At 43.5% G+C, this 26,666-nt stretch overlaps 1 protein-coding gene across 1 annotated transcript in view; it reads right to left on the reverse strand.

Moving 5' to 3' along the window:
* Positions 1–340: 340 nt before the first annotated feature.
* The window catches only part of LOC120999231 (kinesin-like protein KIF28P), a 64,700-nt gene continuing 38,374 nt past the window's right edge, over positions 341–26,666 (reverse strand). Inside the window, exons 9-17 of the mRNA XM_040430104.1 lie at positions 23,424–23,478; positions 23,217–23,340; positions 22,305–22,449; positions 21,320–21,438; positions 18,461–18,568; positions 12,823–13,094; positions 10,863–10,997; positions 915–1,081; positions 341–501 (exon numbers count right to left, since the gene is read on the reverse strand). Coding sequence (XP_040286038.1) covers positions 341–501; positions 915–1,081; positions 10,863–10,997; positions 12,823–13,094; positions 18,461–18,568; positions 21,320–21,438; positions 22,305–22,449; positions 23,217–23,340; positions 23,424–23,478 — 1,286 coding nt within the window. The remainder of the gene's footprint in view (positions 502–914; positions 1,082–10,862; positions 10,998–12,822; positions 13,095–18,460; positions 18,569–21,319; positions 21,439–22,304; positions 22,450–23,216; positions 23,341–23,423; positions 23,479–26,666) is intronic.

Here is a 26,666-nt window from a genome sequence, read left to right on the forward strand (position 1 = left end):
ACCTCTCATGAATATGAAAATATATGTAGTCTGTTAGCTGTGTCTTGGAAACAGCGGCATCTTGTGGCCAAACAGCAGAATGTCAGTCCAGATTATTTAACTTCATTTAAACAAAGACAATGTTCAGACGATGAGAGTTGTTTCCCCTTCTTACAATTAAAATGTGTATGGCCCCCTTCCAAATAATCACTACTGATGTATGATGCTAGATTGCAATAATTGAGAGTGGCAGTTGAATCAGGGGAACATTTACACCCTAAAAATCCTATAGTCTGCAAGTGGTATTTTTGCCCCAAATCCACAATAAGCTGAGGGCTATGTTGGTCACTACTTTTCCAACTTATGTTGAGTGCTGCACAGAAATATCAACATCATCCTTTAGTTTGATACTTGCCACCAAGTTTGGATCAGGGAGTAAACTTTTCATACTATCAATTAAAACACATCCTTCATTTGTGTACTCCGTGTCTAGCAGAGACCAGTCAAGTTCAGGACAACCCTCTGCAAAAAAAATCATAATTTGAAAAAAATACAAACATAGATATGAGTGTATCTTCTGGATTTGTGAAATCTGCATCAGTTACCTCAAGTAATTTTCTATCTCTTCTTATGTTTCTAGCATTTCTATTGGCACTTTCTATGGTCTTTTTCAATAAGGAGTAGAACTTTAATGCCACTTTATGTGATATGTTTTTAATGTTGCTACAAGGATTTACAAGACAATAAGGGCCCTTGACATGGCCAAATACACGCTAGCAACCCAAAATATCAATGTATACACTTGTAAATAAATTTTTTTTGTTTGAAACCGGACTTTGCCCGTATACTATTACTGGTATTCTAAAATAAGTATGCTGAATAAAAAAAAGATTTAATGATCGGTTATCTGTTTAAAAAAAAAAAAGAAATCTTACCTTGAATGCCCCATAGATCTACAACCAATGCATTTTTTTGGAGGTAGCTCAAGAGTCCATTAGAAACATTTAATGCAAGAAAATGCAGTTTATGATCAATCACAGGATTGACGTTTTTCCAGACTGGTTTTGTGTATACAGACTGAGGAACATCATAAAAGCGATATCTGTAAAAGTAAATGAATATGAAAGTAATATGCATACAGTAAATGGGAAAATAAAACAGTTGCATATCGGTATAATAACAATTACTTAAAGAAACATGGCACATTTGAGAGCTGATAAACACCTCCATGAACTCTATCCAGTTCAGCGTTTTGCTCAGGAGTAATAATCAGGCACGTGCTACTGGACTAGTTATGGGAGGGGGAATACTATAGAGCACGGTAAGATTGTAAACTGTTGTGTTGCACCGCAGGCTAACCCGTACTAATGTACATTTAAATAATGGAATAAAAGTTAAGTTTTAAAAAAACAAACAAAAAAAAACCAGTACTTGATCCAAGAACGTAAATAGGTTCATAGTGACCACTAGTCTGTAAACCCGTACTAAGCACCCAAACAATTGTTTGTGTTTTCTTTAGGGTAATAATAGGTACGGCAAGGAAGTTTTAGTTGTGCCCTCCAGTAGGTAAATTACCGAAAATGTTCCTCTGGCATCCATCAGAGGGGGTCGTGCTGTGCAACACAGGGGTCTTAGCCTTTGGGCTGGGTGTATGTAAGTTTATTATATGTTCTCAGCATTTGTGGTTGTGTTTATTAGCACGTGTTAGTAAAACTCTTTTTTGGCAAAAGCTGGTGTTGGAGTTGCTTTCTTCGTTCGTGACTTCGCTGTATCCTGGGGAGCCCACCCCTGTACACGGCTGACATCTTGACATGTGTAGCAAGACATAAAATAAAGTATGCAGGAAAAGAAGTGATCAAGGAACTGATAGATGGAGGTACGAGAGTATGAGAGCCGAATATGAGAACAATATGTTGAAACAGATAAAATGAGTTGAAAAGTCCAAAAACTTTAGATTTTATTCACATTAGCATATTGGCTTCTGTTCATACAGTAATCTGAGTATTTACAAATCTGTCAGCAAAAAAATCCTGACCGATCCCACTAGCTTATTATGGGGTGCATCAAGTTTCTGTCATTTTTTTAGATGACAATAAATGGCTCCTTAAAGATTATGTGACTTTAGCTCTGGTGGTGAGAGCAGAGTAACATGCTGTCTAGAGAGAGTTTAAATCGTATCAGGAAGTTATGTTTGGGGATGGACTGTGAAGATGGAAGAAATGTTTTTTTTCCTCCTATCTCTCTCCCTTTCAAATTTGGGAACCATATTTTATGCACCTAATTCAGTAAATCTTGACTAGTTGCCATGTGTAAGGTGTTGTCTCCCAATAAATTCACCTAAAAAAAGGAAATTAGCATTTGAATATTATTGAGATCAGATATTTCCAAAGATCTTTGTAGGACATACGCGAAGGTATTTAAAGGTAAAAGCCTGGTGTGTTGTGTCCATATATTCAGATTTAATCCAGGGATCCCAGATTTTTAGAAATGACTTTCTGGTCATATTTTCCTAATGGGATAGTTATTTCAGGCAAAGGATTTCATTGACTTTATTTCTCCATGCTTGTAAGGAAAGAGGATTATGGTTTAGCCAGAAGGTTCAAATCAATAATTATGTGCCAGACAATAATAATGTGGGGAAATTGTGTTTCTATGGTGTACATGAGGGGGCAGGGCACCATAGAAGCACTAATGCTGGTGTCAGTGAAAGACTGCTGGAGCACACTTCAATAATGGCATCTTTGACAGCTTTCTAATAATCCTTAATTAGAGGACAATGCCACCATAGGTAAGACAAAATGTCCCTATCTGATTATGACACGGAGTCAAAATCATGTCGCTGTAATAAATTAGTAAGATGAATACCAGTCTTTTGTGATAAGGTGTCTGAAGTGGGTAAGGCATCGTTGATGAACAAGTCTGAAACCTTAATATAGGAGAGACGCTCCAAAAAAAATCTGAAGGGACCTTTATTGCAGGATTAACATACACCAGAAGGAGGCTTAATGGCATAGAAGGGGAGGATAGCAGAGCTGTTTATTAAGTTTTTGCCATGTATCAATAATTCAAATCATCAGCAAAAGCTGCAATAGTATGTATGAATGAGCCAATATGGCAGCCTGGCAGTGGCGTAACTACCGGGGAAGCGGCTGCTTCGGGGCCCGGCGCCCCGGCAGCGTGTGTGATAGTTTATTTTCAAGTTAGTTAATCTTACTGTCTCCTGAAGTCTCCTGATGTGTCTGGAATTCGAACCCACAACCTTCATGTATCAGAGGCAAAGCATTTACCCACACAGCCATAAAGGCTGCATTGCAACTGATTGAAAAAATATGAGACTTCTACTGTTGTAGCTGGCTAAGTGTACATCTATACACATGACAGCTGCCCCAACACACCCAGCACTGCTATATCTCAATATATGATAGCTGCCCCAGCACACCCAGCTCTGCTACATCTAATACACATGACAGCTGCACCAGCACACTCAGCTCTATGGGGCAGCTGTCATGTGTATATATGTAGCAGGCTGGGTTTGCTGGGGCAGCTGTCATATATAGAGATATAGTAGAGCTGAGTGTGCTGGTGCAGCTGTCATGTGTATTAGATGTAGCAGAGCTGGGTGTGCTGGGGCAGCTATCATATATAGAGATATAGCAGTGCTGGGTGCATTTGGGCAGCTGTCATGTGTATAGATGTAGCAGAGCTGGGTTTGTTGGGGCAGCTGTCATATATAGATATGACAGCTGCCCCAACAAACCCAGCTCTGCTACATCTATACACATGACAGCTGCCCAAATGCACCCAGCACTGCTATATCTCTATATATGATAGCTGCCCCAGCACACCCAGCTCTGCTACATCTAATACACATGACAGCTTCACCAGCACACTCAGCTCTACTATATCTCTATATATGACAGCTGCCCCAGCAAACCCAGCCTGCTACATATATACACATGACAGCTGCCCCAGCACACTCAGCTTTGCTATATCTCTATATATCTATCTACTGTATAGCAATACTTAGAGATATATAGATGTAGCAGAGCTGGGTCATATTTTTTCAGTCATTGGCAAGGGAGCTCTTATGGTTGTGTGGTTAAGTGCTTTGCCTTTGATACAGAAGGTCGTGGGTTCGAATCCCAGCAGAAACTTTTCTGAAATACAAGCACTGACTCCATATATGGACATACAGGGCGGGACACAGGAAGAGGCTGCATCGCATCGCTGACATGGAGGTAAGTGTGTTTTTTTTTTTTAACCCTTTGAGGACCAAGGGACGTATTTGTCCCATGTTTTTAATTGCCTGTATCATCTGATTAAGAACTTAAAATACTTTTTTTTTTGTTCGAGTCAAAATATTAGTTCTTATCAACAAATGGATCTAGCTTTTTGCCAGTTATTTCATGAAATGGCTTAGTTACAGCAACTGAAGTGTACAAACTTCAGTTGCTGTAACAAAAACAAATTTGCTTCTTTTCGCCTTCCATTAAAAGTAACCTAAATAGTCACATTTGTCCCGTGTCATAACTCCTCCCCAAAAAATGACACAAGTGTGGAAATGGTTTTGTTTATTGTTCAAATACATTCTTAAATGGAAAAAAAAAATAATTATTTTTATATTGATGACGGTAATCATATGGTCCTCAAAGTTAATACCCGACTGTTACTGCCATGGGGGGAGCGGGAGGCACTTGATACTGGCACATGGGGGAAGGGGGGTTGGCACCTGATACTGGCACATGGGGGGGGAGGGGGGTTGGCACCTGATACTGGTCTGGCACATGGGGGGGGGAGAGGCACCTGATACTGGCACATGGTGGGGGGAGGCACTTGATACTGGCACTTTTTTTGGGGGGGGAGATGGCACTATGATACTGGGACATGGGGGGGAGGAGAGAGGCACTTGATACTGGCACGTGGGAGGGGGGGTTTGGCACTTGATACTGGCACGTGGGAGGGGGGGTTTGGCACTTGATACTGGCACGTGGGAGGGGGGTTTGGCACTATGATACTGGCACATGGGGGGAGAGAGGCACTTGATACTGGCACTTTTGGGGGGGGGAGATGGCACTATGATACTGGGACATGGGGGGAAGAGAGAGGCACTTGATACTGGCACATGGGGGGTGGAGAGAGGCACTTGATACTGGCACATGGGGGGTGGAGAGAGGCACTTGATACTGGCACGTGGGGGGGGGTTGGCACTTGATACTGGCACATGGGTGGGTTTGGCACTATGATACTGGCACATGGGGGGGGAGGCACTTGATACTGCCACGTTTTGGGGGGGGAGATGGCACTATGATACTGGGACATGGGGGGGGAACAGAGAGGCACTTGATACTGGCACATGGGGGGGTTTGGCACTATGATACTGGCACATGGGGGGTGGGAAGGAGAGAGGCACTTGATACTGGCACATTGGGGGGGGGGAGATGGCACTATGATACTGGGACATGTGGGGGTGGAGAGAGGCACTTCATACTGGCACATGATGGGGGGGCATCTATGGGGACACTTACTGGCACATTATTGGGGGGATTATGGGGGACACTAGGCCGGCAGCCTATCAGAGGCCGGACACTGAGGGGCATCTACTGGGGCACTATATATGGGGCATTTTATACTGGTACATTATGGGGGCACTAGCAGGAAGGGGGGAGAGGAGCACTATGGGGGAATTTACTGGGGGCACTATATAGGGGTATTTTATACTGGGACATTATGGGGGCACTATGGGGACATTAGCTCAACTGGGGGCATTACAAGGGGGTATTTTTGCACTGTCACATTATAAGGAGAATTATTTCTACTGGGGGGGGCATTATGGTGGGCTTTATTACTCCCCCATGGTATGACCCCCTAGTAGCAGCACCAGCCTCTCCCTGCTCTGCTATCCCTCTGCCCCTTCTCCAAATCCTTATTATGAAATCTTTCTTATTAGGATAAAGCACAACATCAGCTCCGCCGAGCCCCTGGCCAAAGTGTTGAAGTGGTGTTCGAGATCCCCAAGGGCCAAGCCAAGTAATTGTAAGTTTTCATGTGAAATATGTTTATGTTATACACATATAGCCTACACTGTGCCCCACAATATACAGTATACCGCTACACTGTGCCCCACAATATACAGTATACCGCTACACTGTGCCAAAGGAGTGGGGTTTACACAGGAGGAGGGAGGTGTGAAGCGCGCTGGGGGGGCCCTTACAAATATTTGCTGTGGGGCCGAGTCACTTCTAGTTACGCCCCTGCAGCCTGGTATTAGAGGATCTTGTCTGATTGCTTGTATTAGGGCTTCCATTACTAGTACATATAGTGAGGGAGATAATGGGAACTTCTGTCCTCTTACATCCAGGGACATCTCGTGTCATGTAGGTCTTCTATTTCCACTTCTCCTCCGTTAGACCACCATGACAAATTCTTTCAGCCGCATCTGGTCTCGTTAGATTTCTCAGTTTTTCCATCAACCCCCCATCCTGGTGTCCCCACAGTGTCATAACACGTTAGATTTCTCAGTTTTTCCATCAACCCCCCCATCCTGGTGTCCCCACAGTGTTATATTGCTGCCACCCCTAATACTGTGTCTGTTGTGCCCCACAATGGCCCAGGTACTATACTGCTGAAAAAATTGTGACCTCAGTAGACATAATTGGGGTCATTTATCAAACTGGTGTAAAGTAGAACTGGATTTCCAAAAGAGCTGTCAAATATGAAAGGTGGAATCTGATTGGCTGTTATGGGCAACTAAGCCAGTTCTACTTTACACCAGTTTGATAAATTACCCCAAATGTCCCTATAGTGTCCACAGCAGCTATAATGTCCCCTAGAGTGCCTCAGTAATAATCATAACAGCCTATATTGTGCTCCAGGCAATAATCTCTGTATAGTGTCCCCAGAAATAATAGAATTGCACCTGCAGTGCTTCCCCAATAGCAACACCCCCCACACTGCCCCGATACAGTAATTTCCACCACACTGCCCCCATACAGTAGTTTCCCCCACACTGCCCCATATAGTAATTTCCCCCACACAGTAATTTCCCCCACACTGCCCCCATACAATAGTTTCCCACACACTGCCCCCACAGTAATCCCCCCCCACACTGCCCCCCACATTGCCCCATACAGTAGTTTCCCCCACACAGTAGTTTCCCCCACACAGCCCCCATACAGTAGTTTCCCCCACACAGTAGTGTCCCCCACACTGCCCCTCACACAGTAGTGTCCCCCACACAGTAGTTTCCCCCACACTGCCTCCACACAGTAGTTTCCCCCACACAGTAATTTCCCCCACACTGCCCCCCATATAGTAATTTGCCCGACACAGTAGTTTCCCCGCACATTGCCCCATATAGTGATTTCCCCCCCACATAGTTATCCCTCCCATAATTATTGCCCCCACATAGTAATCCTTCCGATAATAATTTGCCCCCACACAGTATCCCACCATAATATTTTTCCCCACATGTCCTCCTGTCAGCCCCCCCCCCCCCCCCCCCGTGTCCTCCAAAGTTTGCACATAAAATAAAAACAAAAAACAAAACTAAAAGCTAAAATACTCACCTATGTCCAGGCGCTTGCTCGCAGAGGAAGGCGCGCACACTTCACTGTGCTGCTGTGTCCCGGCACAGACGCGCACGATGATGTTATCACGCATGCCTGCGCCGGGATTTCACTACTGCATAGGCCTCAGGCCTACTTGGTGGCGCAGTGCGCCCGCCCTCTCTCCGTTCATTGGTGGCAGCGGCAGCAGCACAGGGGAAGGGAGGGACTGCTTCCTTCTCCCCTGTGCTGCTGAGGGAACATGTCAGCGGTCTCATGTTCAGAGATACTAGACTGTGCAGCAGCGCAGCCCAGTATCGAAAAAATGGAAATCCCTGTATCGTATCGATACCGGGACAAAAGTATCAATTGGGTATCGAAATTTCGATACCCGCAACAACCCTACTCCATACTACTTAATTGTTCAAGTCAAACTAATTTAATCAGTTTTTATAATGAGGTAAGTTCTAGACTTGAACGTGGCGAATCAATGGATTTTGTATATCTGGACTTCTCCAAAGCATATGATTCTGTGCCACATAAAAAGTTAGTATATAAAATGAGAATGCTTGGAATGGGAGAAAATGTCTGTATGTGGGTAAGTAACTGGCTCAGTGATAATAACCACCCTCTGTTTTCTATCTGTACACACTCAGATTGGGTCACTGTCACTAGTGGGTGCCACAGGGGTCAGTATTGGGCCCTATTCTCTTCAATATATTTATTAATGATCTTGTAGAAGGCTTGCATAGTAAAATATACATTTTTGCAGATTACACTAAACAGTGTAAAGTAATTAACACGGAAGAGGACAGTATACTACTACAGAGGGATCTAGATAGATTGGAGGCTTGGGCAGAGAAGTGGCAGATGAGGTTTAACACTGACAAATGTAAGGTTGTGCACATGGGAAGGAATAATGCAAATCACCCGTACATACTAAATGGTGAAACACTGGGTAACACTGACATGGCAAAGGACTTAGAGAGTTTAGTGGACAGCCAACTAAACTTTAGAAACCAGTGTCAGGCAGCTGCTGCCAAGGCCAATAAGATAATGGGTTACATCAAAAGGGGCATAGATGCCGGTGATGAGAACATAGTCCTGCCACTTTACAAATCACTAGTCAGACCACACATGGAGTACTGTGTACAGTTCTGGGCTCCTGTGAACAAGGCAGACATAGCAGAGCTGGAGAGGGCTCAGAGAGGGGCAACTAAACTAATAACTAGAATGGATGGACCACAGTACCCAGAACGATTATCAAAATTAGGGTTATTAACTTTAGGAAAAAAGACGACTAAGGGGAGATCTAATTACTATGTATAAATATATCAGGGGACAGTACAGAGATCTATCCCATCATCCATTTATCCCCAGGATTGTGACTGTGACAGGGGGACATCCTCTGCTTCTGGAGGAAAGAAGGTTTGTACACAAACATAGAAGAGGATTCTTTACGGTAAAAGCAGTGAGACTATGGAACTCTCTGCCTGAGGAGGTGGTGATCGTAAATTCACTAAAAGAGTTTCAACAGAGGCCTGGATGTATTTCTGGAGTGTAATAATATTACAGGTTATAGTTCCTAGAGATGGTTTGTTGATCCAGCGAGTTATTCTGATTGTCTGATTGGAGTCGGAAGGAATTTTTCTCTCCTAAAGTGAGGAAAACTGGCTACCTCTACCTGGGGCTGCCAATCCAAACTCCCCTATTATAATCTGCCATTGAATGTGTGACATATTTCTGATTTATAGACAGGTTTATGTTCTGACGTAATTGGCGAAAGGAGTGAGAGATTATTACAATATTTAATTTAGATTTTTTATTTTTTTTCAGGGGGGGGATGATACCATTTGGATATTTATATTTTGGCTAATCTCACATCTGCGTTTTTGCTGGATACGTCATGGGTTGAGCAAAAACGCATCCGGTGTATACAACTGTCTGCAGCTGTTCAGAATGGATCTGGTTGTATTATATCCCAAATGAACAAAACGGATCCATCACTAAATCCACTGTAAGTCAATGGACGCCGGATCAGTTTTTTTTCGTGTCTGAAAAAAAATGATACGTCACCATTGACTTACATTGTGTTTCATGACAGATCCATCTTGATCAGTATCCAATGATGCAGTCAAAAATGCATGGGAACGCAATGAAACAGAACGGAATGTGTTCTGGTGCACTCCGTTCCTTTTTGTCCCAATTGACAATGAATGGGGACAAAGAAGAAGCGTTTTCCACCATTTTTGAGATCCTATGACGTTTCTCAATAACGGAAAGGGAAAGCGCATGTGTGAAAGTAGCCTTAGTTATGATGCTGTTAGGCTTTGTTCACATCACCATTCAGCCTTTCCATTCTCCTGCTCCTAAATGGATCAGGAGAACGGAAAGGACAGATTCGGCACATAACTGAGCCGAACGGATCCTAAGGACCCCATAGACTATAATGGGGTCAGTTAGGTTTCCGCTCAGAGAAAGATTTTTGAAGCGGAGACAAAAGTCCTGCATGCACTACTTTTGTCTCCGCTCCAAAATCATCTTCTGCGGAAACCTAACGGATCCCATAATAGTCTATGGGGTCCTTAGGATCCGTTCTGCTCAGTTATATGCCGAATACGTCCTTTCCGTTCTCCTGCTCCTAAATGGAGCAGGAGAATGGAAAGGCTGAACGGTGATTTGAACGAAGCCTAAGAGGATTTTCTGTTTATTTTTTGTTTATATTTGTCTTTTTTTAAATTAATAAATTGTACGGAACAAAAAAAAAAAAAAGACATTCCATTCTACCCTCCTGTGTCCTTTTCTCTGAAGTATTTATTTTTGCTATTTAATTCCTGGAATTCCTGAAAAGAGGCACCCATTCACATTTTAGTAATTTGGAAACTGTTATACATGAGCAGTGTACTTTTCTTGCATGTACAGAAATAGAACCCCCAAAATACTGGAACTCTTGATAGAAACAGTATGAACAGAAAGGATAGCCGAAATGATTCAGTGTGGTGACAGCAAAATGCCTACACGCTACACCTCTAGTCTATCTGTTCCTATGCATGGAGATGTGAGTGGAATGTAGCCTACAATAGGAGAGAGCAGAAGTATACAATTCTGTTAAGAGAAGGTCATCGTAACTTTACTGCACACAAAGTGGTGCAATGAGGGATAATGGATTTCACCAGAATTAGTATCTGGAGGTAGAAGGAGAAGAATGAGCGGTTGATTGAGCGGTTTAATACTGTTTAAGTTAGCAAGATGCCAGTGGACATGGTGCAAGGCTGTTTATGAATGTGAGAAGATATATATGCAGTACAGTATATATTTACTATGCTATTATTCATTTACCCTATTTGAATTCCTCTTTCTGTGGCCTCCTTTAACCATCGAACACCAAGGCACTGAAATATATGAATCTGGAAAAAAAATTTTCTTCCTAATAATTCCAGAGGATCAACGACGACATCTTCTTCACTGAACGGTCTAGAACATATGAAATATATTAGGTACAATTCTCGTGACTGACCGCTGCAATGTACAATATAAACTATATGCATATTGCACTTTGAATGCACCTATGTAATGTCAATTACTGTATTGAAAAATCCAATAAAAATGATTGAAACAGAAATATATTAGGTACAGTACATTAACCGATCATTTCCCCTCTTCATAAAGGTCAACAGATTACTGTTAATTACCTTCATCTATAAGCTGCTGTGCTGCTGCATGTTACCTTACTGACACATGTCCTGCTAAGGACCCCATTATCAGCCACATAAGAAGATAAACTAGGTTTTAGGCTACTTTCACACTAGCGTTTAAGTTTTCCGGTATTAAGTTCCGTCATAGGGGCTCAATACCGGAAAAACCGCTTCCGTTTTGTCCCCATTCATCATTGTCAATGGGGACAAGACGTAACTGAACAGAACGGAATGCGCCAAAATGCATTCCGTTCCGTTTAGTTGCATTCCCAGACCGGAGAGCAAACCGCAACATGCTGTAGTTTGCTTTCGGTCCTGGGATGCGGAGCAAGACGGATCCGTCATGACCCCCAATGTAAGTCAATGGGGACAGATCCGTTTTCACTGACACAATCTGACACAGATGAAAACGGATCCGTCATCCATTGACTTTCAATGGAGTTCATGACGGATCCGTCTTGGCTATGTTAGAAATAATACAACCGGATCCGTTCATAACGGATGCAGATGGTTGTATCATTAACGGAAGCGTTTTTGCTGAACCTTGTTGGATCCAGCAAAAACGCTAGTGTGAAAGTAGCCTAACTCATATGTATAGTATTTAATTGCAAGTATAATCTGGTAATTTATGTCTCAAGATTTAAAGGACATCTGTCGGTAGATTTGTACCTATGAAACTGGCTGACTGGTTGCATGTGTGCCTGGCAGCTGAAGACATCTGTGTTGGTCCCATGTTTATATGTGCCTGCAGAAAAATGACGTTTTAATATATGCAAATGAGCCCCTAGGAGCAATGTGGTGTTGCCATTACTTTGAGGCTCAGCTCTGTCTACAACTGCCGTGCCTCTGCACTTTAATTGACAGAACCAAGCAGTGTAAATGTGATCACACCTGGCCCTGTCAATCACAGAGGGCGCGGCAGTTGCAGAGAAGGCATAGCCTCTAGGAGTAATGGCAATGCCCCAGTTTCTCCTATAGATTCATTTGCATATAATAAAACATAATTTTTCTCAGTAATGCAGGCACATATGAACATGGGAAAAACAGATACCTTCAGCTGCCAAGCGCACATATAACAGGTCAGCCAGTTTCATAGGTACAAATCTGCTAACTAAAGCCCTTTAAAGGGGTTGTCCGGGAATTTAGAGAATAAAAATACTTAAATATTGCTTTATTATAAATATGTTCCCAAATACCTTTCGTTAGTTAAAATGGCTTGTTTTGTCTAGGGAGCAATCATTAGGAGAAATAAAATGGCCACCGTCCTATTTGTGGACACAGAACATTACCTCATCACACAGCAAGGACAAGTTACTTCACAGCACTGAGATAAAGAGCTTCCTCATCCTCCTCTCTACTCTGCTTGTCAGGGATTATGATCCTGAATACAGATAAGATCTTCAGCTGAATCTCTGTAGGAATGGAGTTCATGAGGACGCATGTGAAAAACGCATGCAATCCGGATACAATCCAGATGAAATAAATGCACACACTGAATGCACTCGCAGAAAAAGCTGTGAAATTGTGTGCAAAACCATCCTGACACAATTCGTATCACTCGTGTGAACGAAGTCTCATATGGGTGTTATTATGTACCACTTTACCTTCCACAACTGGAGCAAGGGGTAATGTTTATCATAATAATAGCTTCCTCTACCCCTTCAGAATCCAGAAGTTCTGTCTGTTCCTCCAGTTTCATACAATAAGCTAGGGACTGGAGCCAGATGTGAGCGGATCCTAAATGAACAGCCTCAACTGGATCCCAAAATGGATCACTGTCACGATCCAAAGTCATGTTGCCTTCCAGGAATTTCTGGTACAGTTCTTCCATTAGAAACTTTCTGTTAATGAACTTGGATTTTGACCATATCCATACCTTAAACCATAGAAAAAAAACACATTTTATGAAAATATTTTTTTGTAAAGTTATAGCAACAAAAAACAATTTTCACAAGCTTAGTGATCTACACAAACTTCACTGAAGTCATGGGAATATTTCTCGTAATCCTTAGTTTACTCTTGCAGCCATATCGCACGTTCATGCCAGAATTCACAAATTTCTTGTGTGATATGATCTTAGTATTAGTTGTTACTCTTTGTTAGGGATCGACCGATATTGATTTTTTTAGGGCCGATACCGATACTAATAATTTGTGAACTTTCAGGCCGATAGCCGATAATTTATACCGATATTCTGTGAAAAAAATCCTACACAAATCTGCTGAAAATGAATATTTTATTGTTAGTGTGTATTTTTTTTGTAAATCTTTCTTTATCATTTATACTTAATATTTTGGTGTTTTTATTTTTTACTAACTTTTTAGCCCCCTTAGGGACTAGAGCCCTTGTCCTACTCACCCTGATATATCTCTATCAGGGTGAATAGGACCTCACACTGTCCCTGCTGCCCTGTGCTTTGTGCACACAGCAGCATGGAGCTTACCATGGCAGCCAGGGCTTCAATAGCGTCCTGGCTGCCATGGTAACTGATCGGAGCCCCAGGCTTACACTGCTGGGGCTCTGATCGGAGGAGGAGGGGAGAGGGGACCCTGTGACCACTGCCACCAATGATTAAAACTGGGGGGCTTGGGTGGGGGGGCGCACTGCGCCACCAATGTTTTTAATACTGGGGTGGGGGGGGCGCACTGCGCCACCAATGTTTTTAATACGGGGGTGGGGGGCGCATTGCGCCACCAATGGTTAATATTGGGGGGCTTGGGGGGAGCGCACTGCGCCACCAATGAACATAAATCTCTAATTTAATCATATGCGGGAGCTGGCTGCAGAATCACCTAGCCGGCTCCCGACCTCTATGAGCGGTAGCTGCGATCCGCGGCACCTGAGGGGTTAACTACCGTGGATCGCAGCTACCGCTCATAGAGGTCGGGAGCCGGCTATGTGATTCTGCAGCCAGCTCCCGCCTCCTGTTCAATTTGAATGAATGAATAAGTTAACATCATTGGTGGCGCAGCGGCCACAGCCCTTCCCCTCCTCTTCCCATCTGTCTCTTCATTGGTGGCAGCAGCAGCAGCGGCGGCACAGGGGGAGGGAGACACTGCTCCTTCTCCCCTGTGCTGCAGAGGGAACACGGAGAGCGCTGACAGCAGCACGATCTGTGTTCCCCATACGCTATCGGAATATCGGCAAAATAGATGCCGATACCGATAACAGTCAAAATCCTGAATATCGGCAAAACCGATAATCGGTCGATCCCTACTCTGTTATAAAAAAAAAATAGCTCTCTTCGGTCACATATTTGCATACCAAATGTTTTTGTCTTTGACTTGACAGCAGCTGTCTGGCATTGGTTTGCACGTTTGATTACTATCTACTAATTTCCCATGTCGATGATGGGAATTAAAATTTTTGTAAAGATTTCTGTTATTCATCATTTTCACCAACAAATTAGGGTGTTTATAGATGATGCTGCAATCAGGGTTGTCAACTGTCCAGAAATTTCTGGACAGTCGGTACAACTAGGCAACTTTTTTCCTGTGTCCATAAAAAAATATAGAAGTGTCCGTGATATTTTGAGGCTGGTGGTACTTGAGTAGATTATTTTGGTGGTAGTTATTATCATTTTAAAGCTCATAGTAAAAACCCCCGAGTAGTGTTGCCACTTTTACACTCTGCTACTGTCCTTAATGGTCTAACATAAAGTAATCAATGCATTATTTTGCAGGTCCTCTCCATAATGTGCATCTATAATAAGGTTTGCAACTGTTTATAACATGTAATGTGCCTGGTTCACCAGCAGGTGGCAGCAAATATGGCAGAGCTGTACTTGGATAGAATGAAAGGGTGGGGACCAGTTAGTTCCAGTTTAGGTCTACCCTAGATAGGGGAAGGGTGTACAGGGGCACGTCTCTGCTAGACGTGCCCATGCCAGCCGGAGCACCCTAAGCTCTGCTGGCCATGGAGGCAAAAGCCTAAAGCCTCAAGAGCCAGGACATTAGTTTCTCATAGTTACATAGTTAATACGGTTGAAAAAAGACAAACGTCCATCAAGTTCAACCAAGGGATAGGTGGGGACGCGAATCCCAGAAGGAAGTGAGACTTTACACGTTTTCATAAGCATTTATGTTTTTTACTTTTAAGAATTCGTCTAAACCCTTTTGGAAATTGTCCACTGTTCCTGCTGTGACCACGTCCTGAGGAAGTCTATTCCACAGATTCACAGTTCTTACAGTAAAGAAGCTTTGACGCTTCTGGAGACTGAACTTTTTCTTCTTCAGTCGGAGGCAGTGCCCCCTTGTCTTTTGAGGACATTTTACATGGAACAGCTTTTCGCCGTATTTTTTGTATGGCCCATTTATATACTTGTACAGGTTAATCATGTCCCCCCTTAGACGGCTCTTCTCAAGACTAAATAAATTATATTCTTTTAATCTTTCTTAATAACTGAGACCCTCCTTACTTTTTCCAGCTGCAGTGCATCCTTTCTATGTACTGGTGCCCAGAACTGGACTGCGTATTCCAGATGAGGCCGTACCAGTCTCGGCTGAAAATAAGTCAGACTACAGAGAAGAAGTGCAGCATCCAGAAGAAGCTGAGTTATACAGCCAGCCTGTCAGTAAAGCAGAGTCAGAGAGTCAGAAATGCAGCGCTCACCCACATATTGCGCCAGAGGCACGGATGTGGCTAGGACAAGGCCGACATAAACTGTGCATAAAGTAAGAGGATCCAGCTTCTGGTAAAATGATATCCTATATTTGATGCAGTAAAATCCATACAGTGCAAGACAAGTGCAAAATTTACGCATTTCGGATCCCAAGTTAACGATCCTTACTCATGATATATGCCGCCCGTTGCAATTGGTGTCACAAACAGGATTTACCTTTGTGTCTTTATACTACAAGGCCTATAGATTTACAGAGAACCCCCTAAAAATGATTTTACTACATTTATTGTGGAGCGACAGGCGCAGGATTGTGCGCACCGGCAACCGAGGGGTTAATCCGCCATCTTTGCCAGTGATGGTGTATGTTCTTCTTGTACCACAAGAGCGGGAAAACAGGGAACCGCCCAGCCCAAGTGCGGGAAGCGACATCCTGGCCCACCGGGAACTGCCCAGTGCAATGGCAGGAAGCGAAGACTCCACCCCTCAAACTCCTCCTCCCTTACCAGTTTGCAGTAGCCAAGAGGAAGACAAGATGGCGCGTCCTCTGCGGCCTAACTGGGGAGAGATGGTGCAGCGGAATCCAGCAAGAGCACCGGAGGTGTCCGCGAGGAACTGTTTGTGGGCCGCAGGTCAGTAAAGCGACCCTATCTTCCCCAGGCCCGCCATAACCTTTACGCGGGGGACCACGTTGAATATACCCCCATGAGTTCTCTCAAAGGACCGTCTGTCCTTATGCCAGTGGCTAAGAGCTGGCAGGAGGATCCAGCAGCCGTAGGCCACGTGCGCTGCCTCCAAGAGACTGCAGAGGGAGTGCTCCGCTTTCAAGGTAAGCCACAGCCCCAGCCGGAGCCATTAATCCCGGGGTTTTCCACTACCACCAGTTTCCAGCTGGGTTACCGGACGACCACCGCCTTCTCTTACAACCCGACAGCGGTTAATTACCAGCTGCCCTGGAAAATGGCGTCCGCTGCAGTTATAGCTTCTCGGGCCCCATCACCACCCCTGTTGCTTCTCTTACCGCAGCCCTTGCAGCCGAAGATCCTAAGTTCACCTACCCCAGCAGGAGGTTCTGGTCCTGTTAAGCAACAGATTGCCACAGCCATAGCCAGTGTGACCACCCGGTCAGTACCAGAAACCTCCACTAGAGGTCAGTGGAGCTCCACCACCGCAGCCAGCTTGACATACAAGAGGCAGGAGCACCATCTGATGAGCTTCAGCAGCGAAGAGGACTTCAGGTACCTCCTCTAAGGAGCTCCTCCATGGAATAGAAACATCCATTGGACAATGGGAGCCACATCATGGATGGTTTTTTGAAGGGTGAGGACTTGTTGGCCATTCTGTTTGTTTTGGTCATAGAGGTGACCTGCCTCAGCCAGTCACTGGTCATAGAGGTGTCCTGCCTCAGCCAGTCACTGGCCTATTTCTTTTTTTTTCACAACAAAAGATCTCTCTGGAAAACCTCTTTATCACTAGGAGGAAAGTTGCACAGTTCCATACAGTGACAAAGCAACTTCAGTGTAACTTTCTAGTGAAGACTATGCATAGTTGATACTATGCTGTATAAGGCTACTTAAACACTTGCGTTTTGTGCGGATCCGTCATGGACGGATCCGTTCAGATAATACAGCCGTCTGCATCCGTTCTGAACGGATACGTTTGTATTATCTTTAACATAGCCAAGACGGATCCGTCTTGAACACCAATAAAAGTCAATTGAGGACGGATCCGTTTTCCATTGTGCCAGTGAAAACGGATCCGTCCCCATTGACTTACATTGTGTCCCAGGATGGATCAGTTTGGCTCAGTTTCATCAGACGGACACCATAACGCTGCAAACTGATGCATTCTGAGTGATCCTTTTCCATTCAGAATGCATTAGAATGCAAACTGATCCGTTTTGGACTGCTTATGAGAGCCCTGAATGGATCTCACAAACGGAAAGCCGAAACGCGAGTGTGAAAGTAAACTAAAATGTACATTTAGTTGGATGGACACTTAAAAGGGAACCTTCAGGTCCTTTGTGCAGCATAGTGTAGTGACAGACACACTGGGGGGGAATTTATAAAACTGGTGTAAAGGAAAACTAGCTTATTGTTCATAGCAACCAGTCAGATTCCACCTTTCATTTTGGACAGCTCCTTTGGAAAATGAAAGGTGGAATCTGATTGGTTGCTATGGGCAACAAAGCCAGTTCTACTTTACACCAGTTTGATAAATGACCCCACTGATTTTAGCAAACTGTCAAGTACATATATTGGTATATTTGGTAGTTTTAGATAACGTACGACCAGCGCTGATATATTCATGATATGCACAGTAACAGAGGGAAATCTATCAATCACTGGCTGGCGGGTGGGGGGGAGCACACCTATAATGAATACATTGGCCTCCTTGATGCAGTGTTGGTCACTCGCTGCACAGGGTATACATTTTCTACTGCATAAATGCAGATATGTGAGACACTGCTAAAATCAACATTCCTTGTGACTACACCATGCCGCCCTCGGAGAGGATAGTATCAGACCTGACAGGTTCCTTTTCATTTTTGATTAGTTTTTGATAATTAAACCTTATTATAGTTGGTTTCTACTTTAGCTCCTTTATGAATCGACCAGCGTTACCTGTTGAGTGCTCTTATTGATCACCTTCACCATTATTTCTTTTTGAAGATCATGACCTCTAGAATCAGTCAACGCTAAATTTTTCACCTTTAGTTCAAATATCAGGTCCTGCTCAGAGATTAAAAACACATGATCAGTAGCACTGCATTCCACTAGTAGTAAAACTGTTTATTTTCTAGATGACCACTTGCTAATAACTGATAACCAGCAGGAAATCATGAACGGCAGGTCATGCCTAACCAACACATGTGGTTTCTATGGGGAATACAAATCTAGAAACTGGTTGTGCAGTTTATGTGATACAGTATATCTAGATTTCTCATAGGCATTAGATACAGTTCCACACAGCAGCCTTGTACTGAAGATACAGATGCAGGGACTAGGGGACCATTACAAAGAAATAAAGATTTACAGATAAAGGGGGTCATTTATCAAACTGGTGTAAAGTAGAACTGGCTTTACACCAGTTAACCAATCAGATTCCTCCTTTCATTTTCCAAAGGACCTGTCCAAAATAAAAGGTGGAATCTGATTGGTTGCTATGGGCAACTAAGCCAGTTTTACTTTACACCAGTTAATGACCTCCAAAGAATTGGTTATGGGACAGAAAACAAAGAGGGGGTCTTCTCGCCTGGCCCCATCAATCCCACTCCTATGTCACAGCTCCAAGTAGTGGCACAAACACAGAGGATTTGCTGCTGCTACCTGAGCAGCAGAGATGCCCACTGTGCATACACCACCCACATCTGGGTACCGCCAGAACTTTAACAACGCATGCACAATTGGCACCTGCACTTGCCCACTACTCGAAGCAAAAGTCTGGCCCTGTCAAGCATGGGGAAGGGGGAATCTCTTGAGTAATGAAGGTGGATTTCTGAATGAATTTATTTTAAAAGAATCAATTCACTCATCAGTTGAGATTATGCAAATTTATTTAAATTTGTTTTGTGTCGGATTCGAACAAGTCGGTACTTCATTTCGGATCCAAATAGATTCTACTTGAATTGAAACTGCCCTAACTGGACTGAAAATTGGTAGATGACTCATATTTATTTCTCTCTGGTCTTTCTTTTTTTTTTTCAAGTGTTATTCTCCACAACGCCACAGAATATGGGGATTTGGTTTTGGGACCAGTGTCTTTTCAACCTATGTTGAAATCTCAAGCGGATATCTCAAGTGAAAAAAGTGTAAACAAGGGGCGTTGCTAGGGTAAAACATTCAGGGCCTGGACCCCTGATGTTTTGTCCCGGGCCCTGAATGTCCTGCCTGCCAGCTAGATACAACTGTATTGCCATCCTCAGGACGGCAATACAATGAAATCTAATACACTGGAAGAGCTGAAGGACCTGTGGTGACATCACAGGTCATGTGACCAGCAAAACAGACTGTGGTTGGAAAGGACCTGCAATGATGTCACCATCATGTGACCAGTGCAGGAGAGGCTGGCAGTGAAGAGGAGAACTCCTGGGAGATGCTGTGGTGTGGTCTGCTACATGAGGAGAGGTAAGTGTAGGGAGAGGCAGAGCAATGCTGGGAGTTGTGGTTATTTAACTGGGACTGTATGTTAGGGATGAAGGGAGGGATGTTATTTACATGGGACTGTGTGTTAGAGGTGGCTGGGGAGGGGTTCATGTTTTTTACATAGGACTGTATGTTGGAGGGGGCTGTGGGAGGGAGTAATGTTATTTACATGGGACTGTATGTTGAATGAGGCTGGTTGGGGGAATTATATTATTTACATGGGACTGAATGTTGAGGGAGATGATGTTCACATGAGACTGCATTTTGGAGGAGGCTGGGGAGGAGGTGATGTTATTTACATGGGACTGTATTTTGGAGGGGCTGTAGATAGAGAGGGTTGTTATTTACACAGGACTGTATATTGGCGGGGGCTGGAGAAATGATGTGATGTTATTTACATGGGACTCTATGGCGGAGGGATGGAAATAGTGTTATTTACATGGTACTGTATGTTAGAGAGGCTGAAGGGAGGGGAGTGATGTTATTTACATAGGACTGTATTTTTGAGGGGGCAGGAGAGATGGTGTGATGTTATTTACATGGGACTGTATGGTGGAGGGAGGAATATGACTACAGGGGCACTGAAAATCCATGGGACATTATAGGTGTTCTTATTAATACTGGGGGCTCTATAGGAGGACTTATAGATCCGCCTTATTTCTACCAAGAGCACTATGGGGGCCTTATTACTACTGAGGGGTGTGTAGAGAGCTTTATTACCACTGGGGGAACAATAGGGGGCCTTATTTCTACTGGGGGCTCTGTGAGGGTATTATTAATACTAAAGGGCTCTTCTACTAATAGAGGCACTCTTGGGGAGCATTATCACGGTTGGGGGCACTGTAGGGGGCGGTATTACTAATGGGGGCACTGTTGGGAGCATTATCACTGTTGGGGACACTGTAGGGGGCAGTATTACTAATGAGGGTATTCTAGAAGGGAATTACTATTGGTGGGACTATGAGGAGCACTATTACTATGGGGGGCTCTCATTTTCCTTCAGGATAGTATTTGGCAGCACAGTGGGCAGCAGGATAACACTGAGGGGACTCCAGGTTGGGGGAAGATAATATAAATGTGAGGAAGCTAAAACATCTGTGTGTCAGACTCTGCAAAAACGAGGCGCGGCTGAAAGAAGTTGTACGGACAAAATGAAGAGGATGATGACAGAGAAGATTTACATCGGAGGAGACGTCACCTGGGAGGCCCTGGATGTGACAGCTAGGTGCTGCTGTATAGAAAGTACAGCAAAATGCGGTGTGTGGGGGGAGGGGGGGAGGCGACTTAGAGAACTGGGCCACATTCATTGAGGCTTGGGCAAACAATAGCTTGTTTTACCTTCATAAGTTCTTCACTCATCTGATTTGCTTCAGCAACCAGAGGCATCAATTTAATATAGTCATGGAAGACTGCCAGCACACTTGGGTCAGGTTTGCCATCTTTATTGCGCATAGCACCTACATGGAAAAATAGTAGAATTATTAGATGATGTGTATTATTAACAATAAACTGAATACAGGAAGGAACAGATTTGTCACATCAGGTATTCTAGTTTCTTCATGGGATCTCACAATGATTAGCTTAAATGCTAGAAGTCGCCCAAAGGTTCATATTGATGACCAGTTCACATTTCATTTGTCTATTAATTAATTACCCAGCAAAGGTAAAGGGCATCTATCAGCAGATTTGTACCTATGAAACCGGCTGACCTGTTACATGTGCACTTGGCAGCTGAAGACATCTGTGTTGGTCCCATGTTCAGATGTACCCGCATTGCTGAGAAAAAATATGTTTTAATATATGTAAATGAGCCTTTAGTAGCAACGGGGGTGTTGCCATTACTCCTAGAGGCCCAGCTCTCTTCCCAACTGTTGCGCCCTCTGCACAGCATTTGTAAAGAGAGAAGAGCCTTTAGGAGTAATGGCAATGCCCCCGTTACTCCTAGAGGCTCATTTGCATAGATTAAAACATCATTTTTCTGCAGGCACATCTGAACATGGGACCAACAGAGATGCCTTCAGCTGCCTAGCGAACATGCAATAGGTCAGCCAGTTTCATAGGTACAGATCTGCTGACAGCTGCCCTGTAAACGCGGAAGATTTATTGCATACATTTTTGTGACCCCATGGAACTTGCAGATGAATGGAACAGATTTTCAGTCTGATAGATCTCTGCCACAGATCTGCAGCATGTGAATATACCCTTACACTAGGCACTGTTCACATGACAATACCCGAAAGATGTTGCTTAAGTAGCAAGACAATGAAATGTACTTTCTACCGTTCCTATGCTCAATGAACATTGGCAGGCAGCGTGAACTTACCCAGTTTATCTACACTGAAGCCTTCAGCTGCTGCCAGTTCAGACTGGAAGAAATCATAATCAAACTTGCTGATGTCTTCACATACGCGTTCATCCGGAAATCCAATATACAAGTATGCGCTATTTGACCCAAGGATTATACGATCCTAAGCACATAAAGGACATTATTTTCATAAATTTCTCCAGTCACTGTAACACGGACTATACTACAGATAAGTAGATGGGAAGTGTTAAATTGAGTCATATATATATATATATATATATATATATATATATATATATATGTGTGTATTTTCATATGTTTATATATACAGTATGGCCCAGATTTATCATTACACTTACATCTTACTCCACTTTTACATATGTCCAAAGTCACTTTTGGCTAAGTCAGATTTATTAATACTCCTTTAATACTGTGATAAATGTGGTTTGATGGTAGCAGCTTATCCTTCAGTAAGCGGCTTTACAAAGTCGCATGTCTTTACGAAAAAGTTGCATGTTCTATTAAAAAGTCGCATAAGATAAGCATGGTCCTCACTGGAGTTAACTTGCGCCATTTTTTGTGACTTTTTAAATTGTCGCAATAGTAAATCTGTCTAGAGATTAATTTACATAAGAAAACACGCCCACTTTCAGAAAACTGGCGAACATAGCGCAGAGCCAATAAAAGTCGCAAATGTTTGCGCAGTTTTAGAGATTGCGCAAAAATTTGCGATATTTTCACTCCATTATTTTGACTTGAGCTAATGATAAATCTGGCCCTGTATGTGTATTATATGCAGATATTTGATAGTATGACTAATTTCTCACAATGGTTTAGTCCTCGCTTCTTAGAACATCAGAGAAACAGACTGACACAGTACATATGCCACTACTAGAGTCACAGACAACACTTACCTGCAGTATAACTTACCAGATGATGCAATTTAGTGTTCATAAAAATGGGCACTCCATTCACAATCACTTTAGCCTTGCCATATGGCTTTACAAGTACCTTGCTTTCAATGTTGATAAAAGTAGCATGTTTTGGTAAAATTCTGAGAAAAAAAAAATCAGGTACTGTAGAAATAAATAAAGATAAAGAATTCTATTTCAGAAATATTGAATTTCCATCACATACCCTAGACCTCTCAAGGTCACTTCATTAGACGCTGCCTGGCCAACATCAGATGTTCCTGAAATAGAAAGATCTAATCTTATACTCTGACCACTAGTATATGATGAAGTCTCTCCTTTAGGGATGAGCGAACCCGAACTGTATAGTTCGGGTTCGTACCGAATTTTGGGGTGTCCGTGACACGGACCCGAACCCGAACATTTTCATAAAAGTCCGGGTTCGAGTTCGGTGCAAAGCAGCCAATCAACAAGCATCATACTACTTGCCCCAAGAGGCCATCACAGCCATGCCTACTATTGGCATGGCTGTGATTGGCCAGTGCAGCATGTGACCCAGCCTCTATATAAGCTTGGGTCACGTAGCGCTGCACGTCACTCTGCTGATACAAGTGTAGGGAGAGGTTGCAGCTGCGACGTTAGGGCGAGATTAGGCAGTGATTAACTCCTCCAAAAGACTTCATTCAGTGATCGATCTACAGCTGTGGATCATTGAACTGCTGCTATTCAATTGCTCAGTGTTTTTAGGCTGCCCAGAGTGTTTTTCAGTCACTTTTTTCTGGGGTGATCGGCGGCCATTTTGTGGCTTGCTTGTGCGCCAGCACAAGCTGCCACCAAGTACATTTAACCATTAATAGTGTGGTTATTTTTTGATATATCCTACATCAGGGTCAAGCTTTCATCAAGTGCATTTAACCATCAATAGTGTGGTTATTTTTTGGCCATATACTACATCAGGGGCAAGCTGACCTTGTCACCCAAGTGCATTTAACCATCAATAGTGTGGTTATTTTTTGCTATATCCTACATCAGGGTCAAGCTTTCATCAAGTGCATTTAACCATCAATAGTGTGGTTATTTTTTGGCCATATACTACATCAGGGGGAAGCTGACCTTGTCACCCAAGTGCATTTAACCATCAATAGTGTGGTTATTTTTTGCTATATCCTACATCAGGGTCACGCTTTCATCAAGTGCATTTAACCATCAATAGTGTGGTTATTTTTTGGCCATATACTACATCAGGGGCAAGTTGAGCCTGTCACAAAGTGCATTTAACCATCAATAGTGTGGTTATTTTTTGGCCATATACTACATCAGGGACAAGTTGAGCCTGTCACCCAGCGCCTAAAAAATAGGCCTCACATTTATATTAATCCAAATCTGTCATTACTGCTTTAGCTGGTCAAGTTATTTAGTGTCCGTCAAAGCACAGTTTTTGTTCTGGGTTGAAAAACAATTCCCAAATTTTAATTCTCAAAATTAGTGGTTTCTGCTGTATCAGGCCTACTTTAAATCTTTCCCTAAAAGGGTATATTAGATTCAAGGTGCTGATAGGGTAATTCTCAAGAACTTCACACACACGCTACAGTGCAGATCCAAGTCTAATTCTGTGATTAAACGTATACCTGTCACCCAGCGCCTAAAAAATAGGCCTCACATTTATATTCATCCAAATCTGTACTGTTTTAGCTGGTCAAGTTATTTTTAGTGTCCGTGAAAGCACAGTTTTTGTTCTCGGTTGAAAAACAATTCCCAAATTTGCAATTCTCAAAATTAGTGGTTTCTGCTGTATCAGGCCTACTTTAAATCTATCCCTAAAAGGGTATATTAGATTCAAGGTGCTGATAGGGTAATTCTCAAGAACTTCACACACACGCTACAGTGCAGATCCAAGTCTAATTCTGTGATTAAACGTATACCTGTCACCCAGCGCCTAAAAAATAGGCCTCACATTTATATTCATCCAAATCTGTACTGTTTTAGCTGGTCAAGTTATTTTTAGTGTCCGTCAAAGCACAGTTTTTGTTCTGGGTTGAAAAACAATTCCCAATTTTGCAATTCTCAAAATTAGTGGTTTCTGCTGTATCAGGCCTACTTTAAATCTATCCCTAAAAGGGTATATTAGATTCAAGGTGCTGATAGGGTAATCCTCAAGAACTTCACACACACGCTACAGTGCAGATCCAAGTCTAATTCTGTCCGTAAACGTATACCTGTCACCCAGCGCCTAAATAATAGGCCTCAAATTTATATTCAGCTAAATCTGTCATTACTGGTGTGCCTGTATTACTGTAATACGGTACCTAAATAGATAGCCAGATATTGTTAGGTGTCTGTAAAAAAAGGCCTGAATTTTAATTCAATACATTGGCCCGAATAATATTTTTCTTATTGTGCTGAACGGTAACAATGAGGAAAACATCTAGTAAGGGACGCGGACGCGGACATGGTCGTGGTGGTGTTAGTGGACCCTCTGGTGCTGGGAGAGGACGTGGCCGTTCTGCCACAGCCACACGTCCTAGTGTACCAAGTACCTCAGGTCCCAGTAGCCGCCAGAATTTACAGCCATATTTGGTGGGGCCCAATGCCGTTCTAAGGATGGTAAGGCCTGAGCAGGTACAGGCATTAGTCAATTGGGTGGCCGACAGTGCATCCAGCACGTTTACATTATCTCCCACCCAGTCTTCTGCAGAAAGCACACAGATGGCGCATGAAAACCAAGCCCATCAGTCTGTCACATCACTCCCATGCATATCAGGGAAACTGTCTGAGCCTCAAGTTATGCAGCAGTCTCTTATGCTGTTTGAAGACTCTGCTGGCAGGGTTTCCCAAGGGCAATCGCCTAGCCCTTCCCCAGGGGTGGAAGAGATAGAATGCACTAACGCACAACCACTTATGTTTCCTGATGATGAGGACATGGGAATACCACCTCAGCACGTCTCTGATGATGACGAAACACAGGTGCCAACTGCTGCGTCTTTCTGCAGTGTGCAGACTGAACAGGAGGTCAGGGATCAAGACTGGGTAGAAGACGATTCAGGGGACGATGAGGTCCTAGACCCCATATGGAATGAAGGTCGTGCCACTGACTTTCACAGTTCGGAGGAAGAGGCAGTGGTGAGACCGAGCCAACAGCGTAGCAAAAGACAAAGAGGGAGCAGTGGGCAAAAGCAGAACACCCGCCGCCAAGAGACTCCGCCTGCTACTGACCGCCGCCAGCTGGGACCGAGCACCCCAAAGGCAGCTTCAAGGAGTTCCCTGGCATGGCACTTCTTCAAACAATGTACTGACGACAAGACCCGAGTGGTTTGCACGCTGTGCCATCAGAGCCTGAAGCGAGGCATTAACGTTCTGAACCTTAGCACAACCTGCATGACCAGGCACCTGCATGCAAAGCATGAACTGCAGTGGAGTAAACACCTTAAAAACAAGGAAGTCACTCAGGCTCCCCCTGCTACCTCTTCTG

Source organism: Bufo bufo, chromosome 4 (genome assembly GCF_905171765.1).
Source record: "Bufo bufo chromosome 4, aBufBuf1.1, whole genome shotgun sequence".
Lineage (NCBI taxonomy): Eukaryota > Metazoa > Chordata > Amphibia > Anura > Bufonidae > Bufo > Bufo bufo.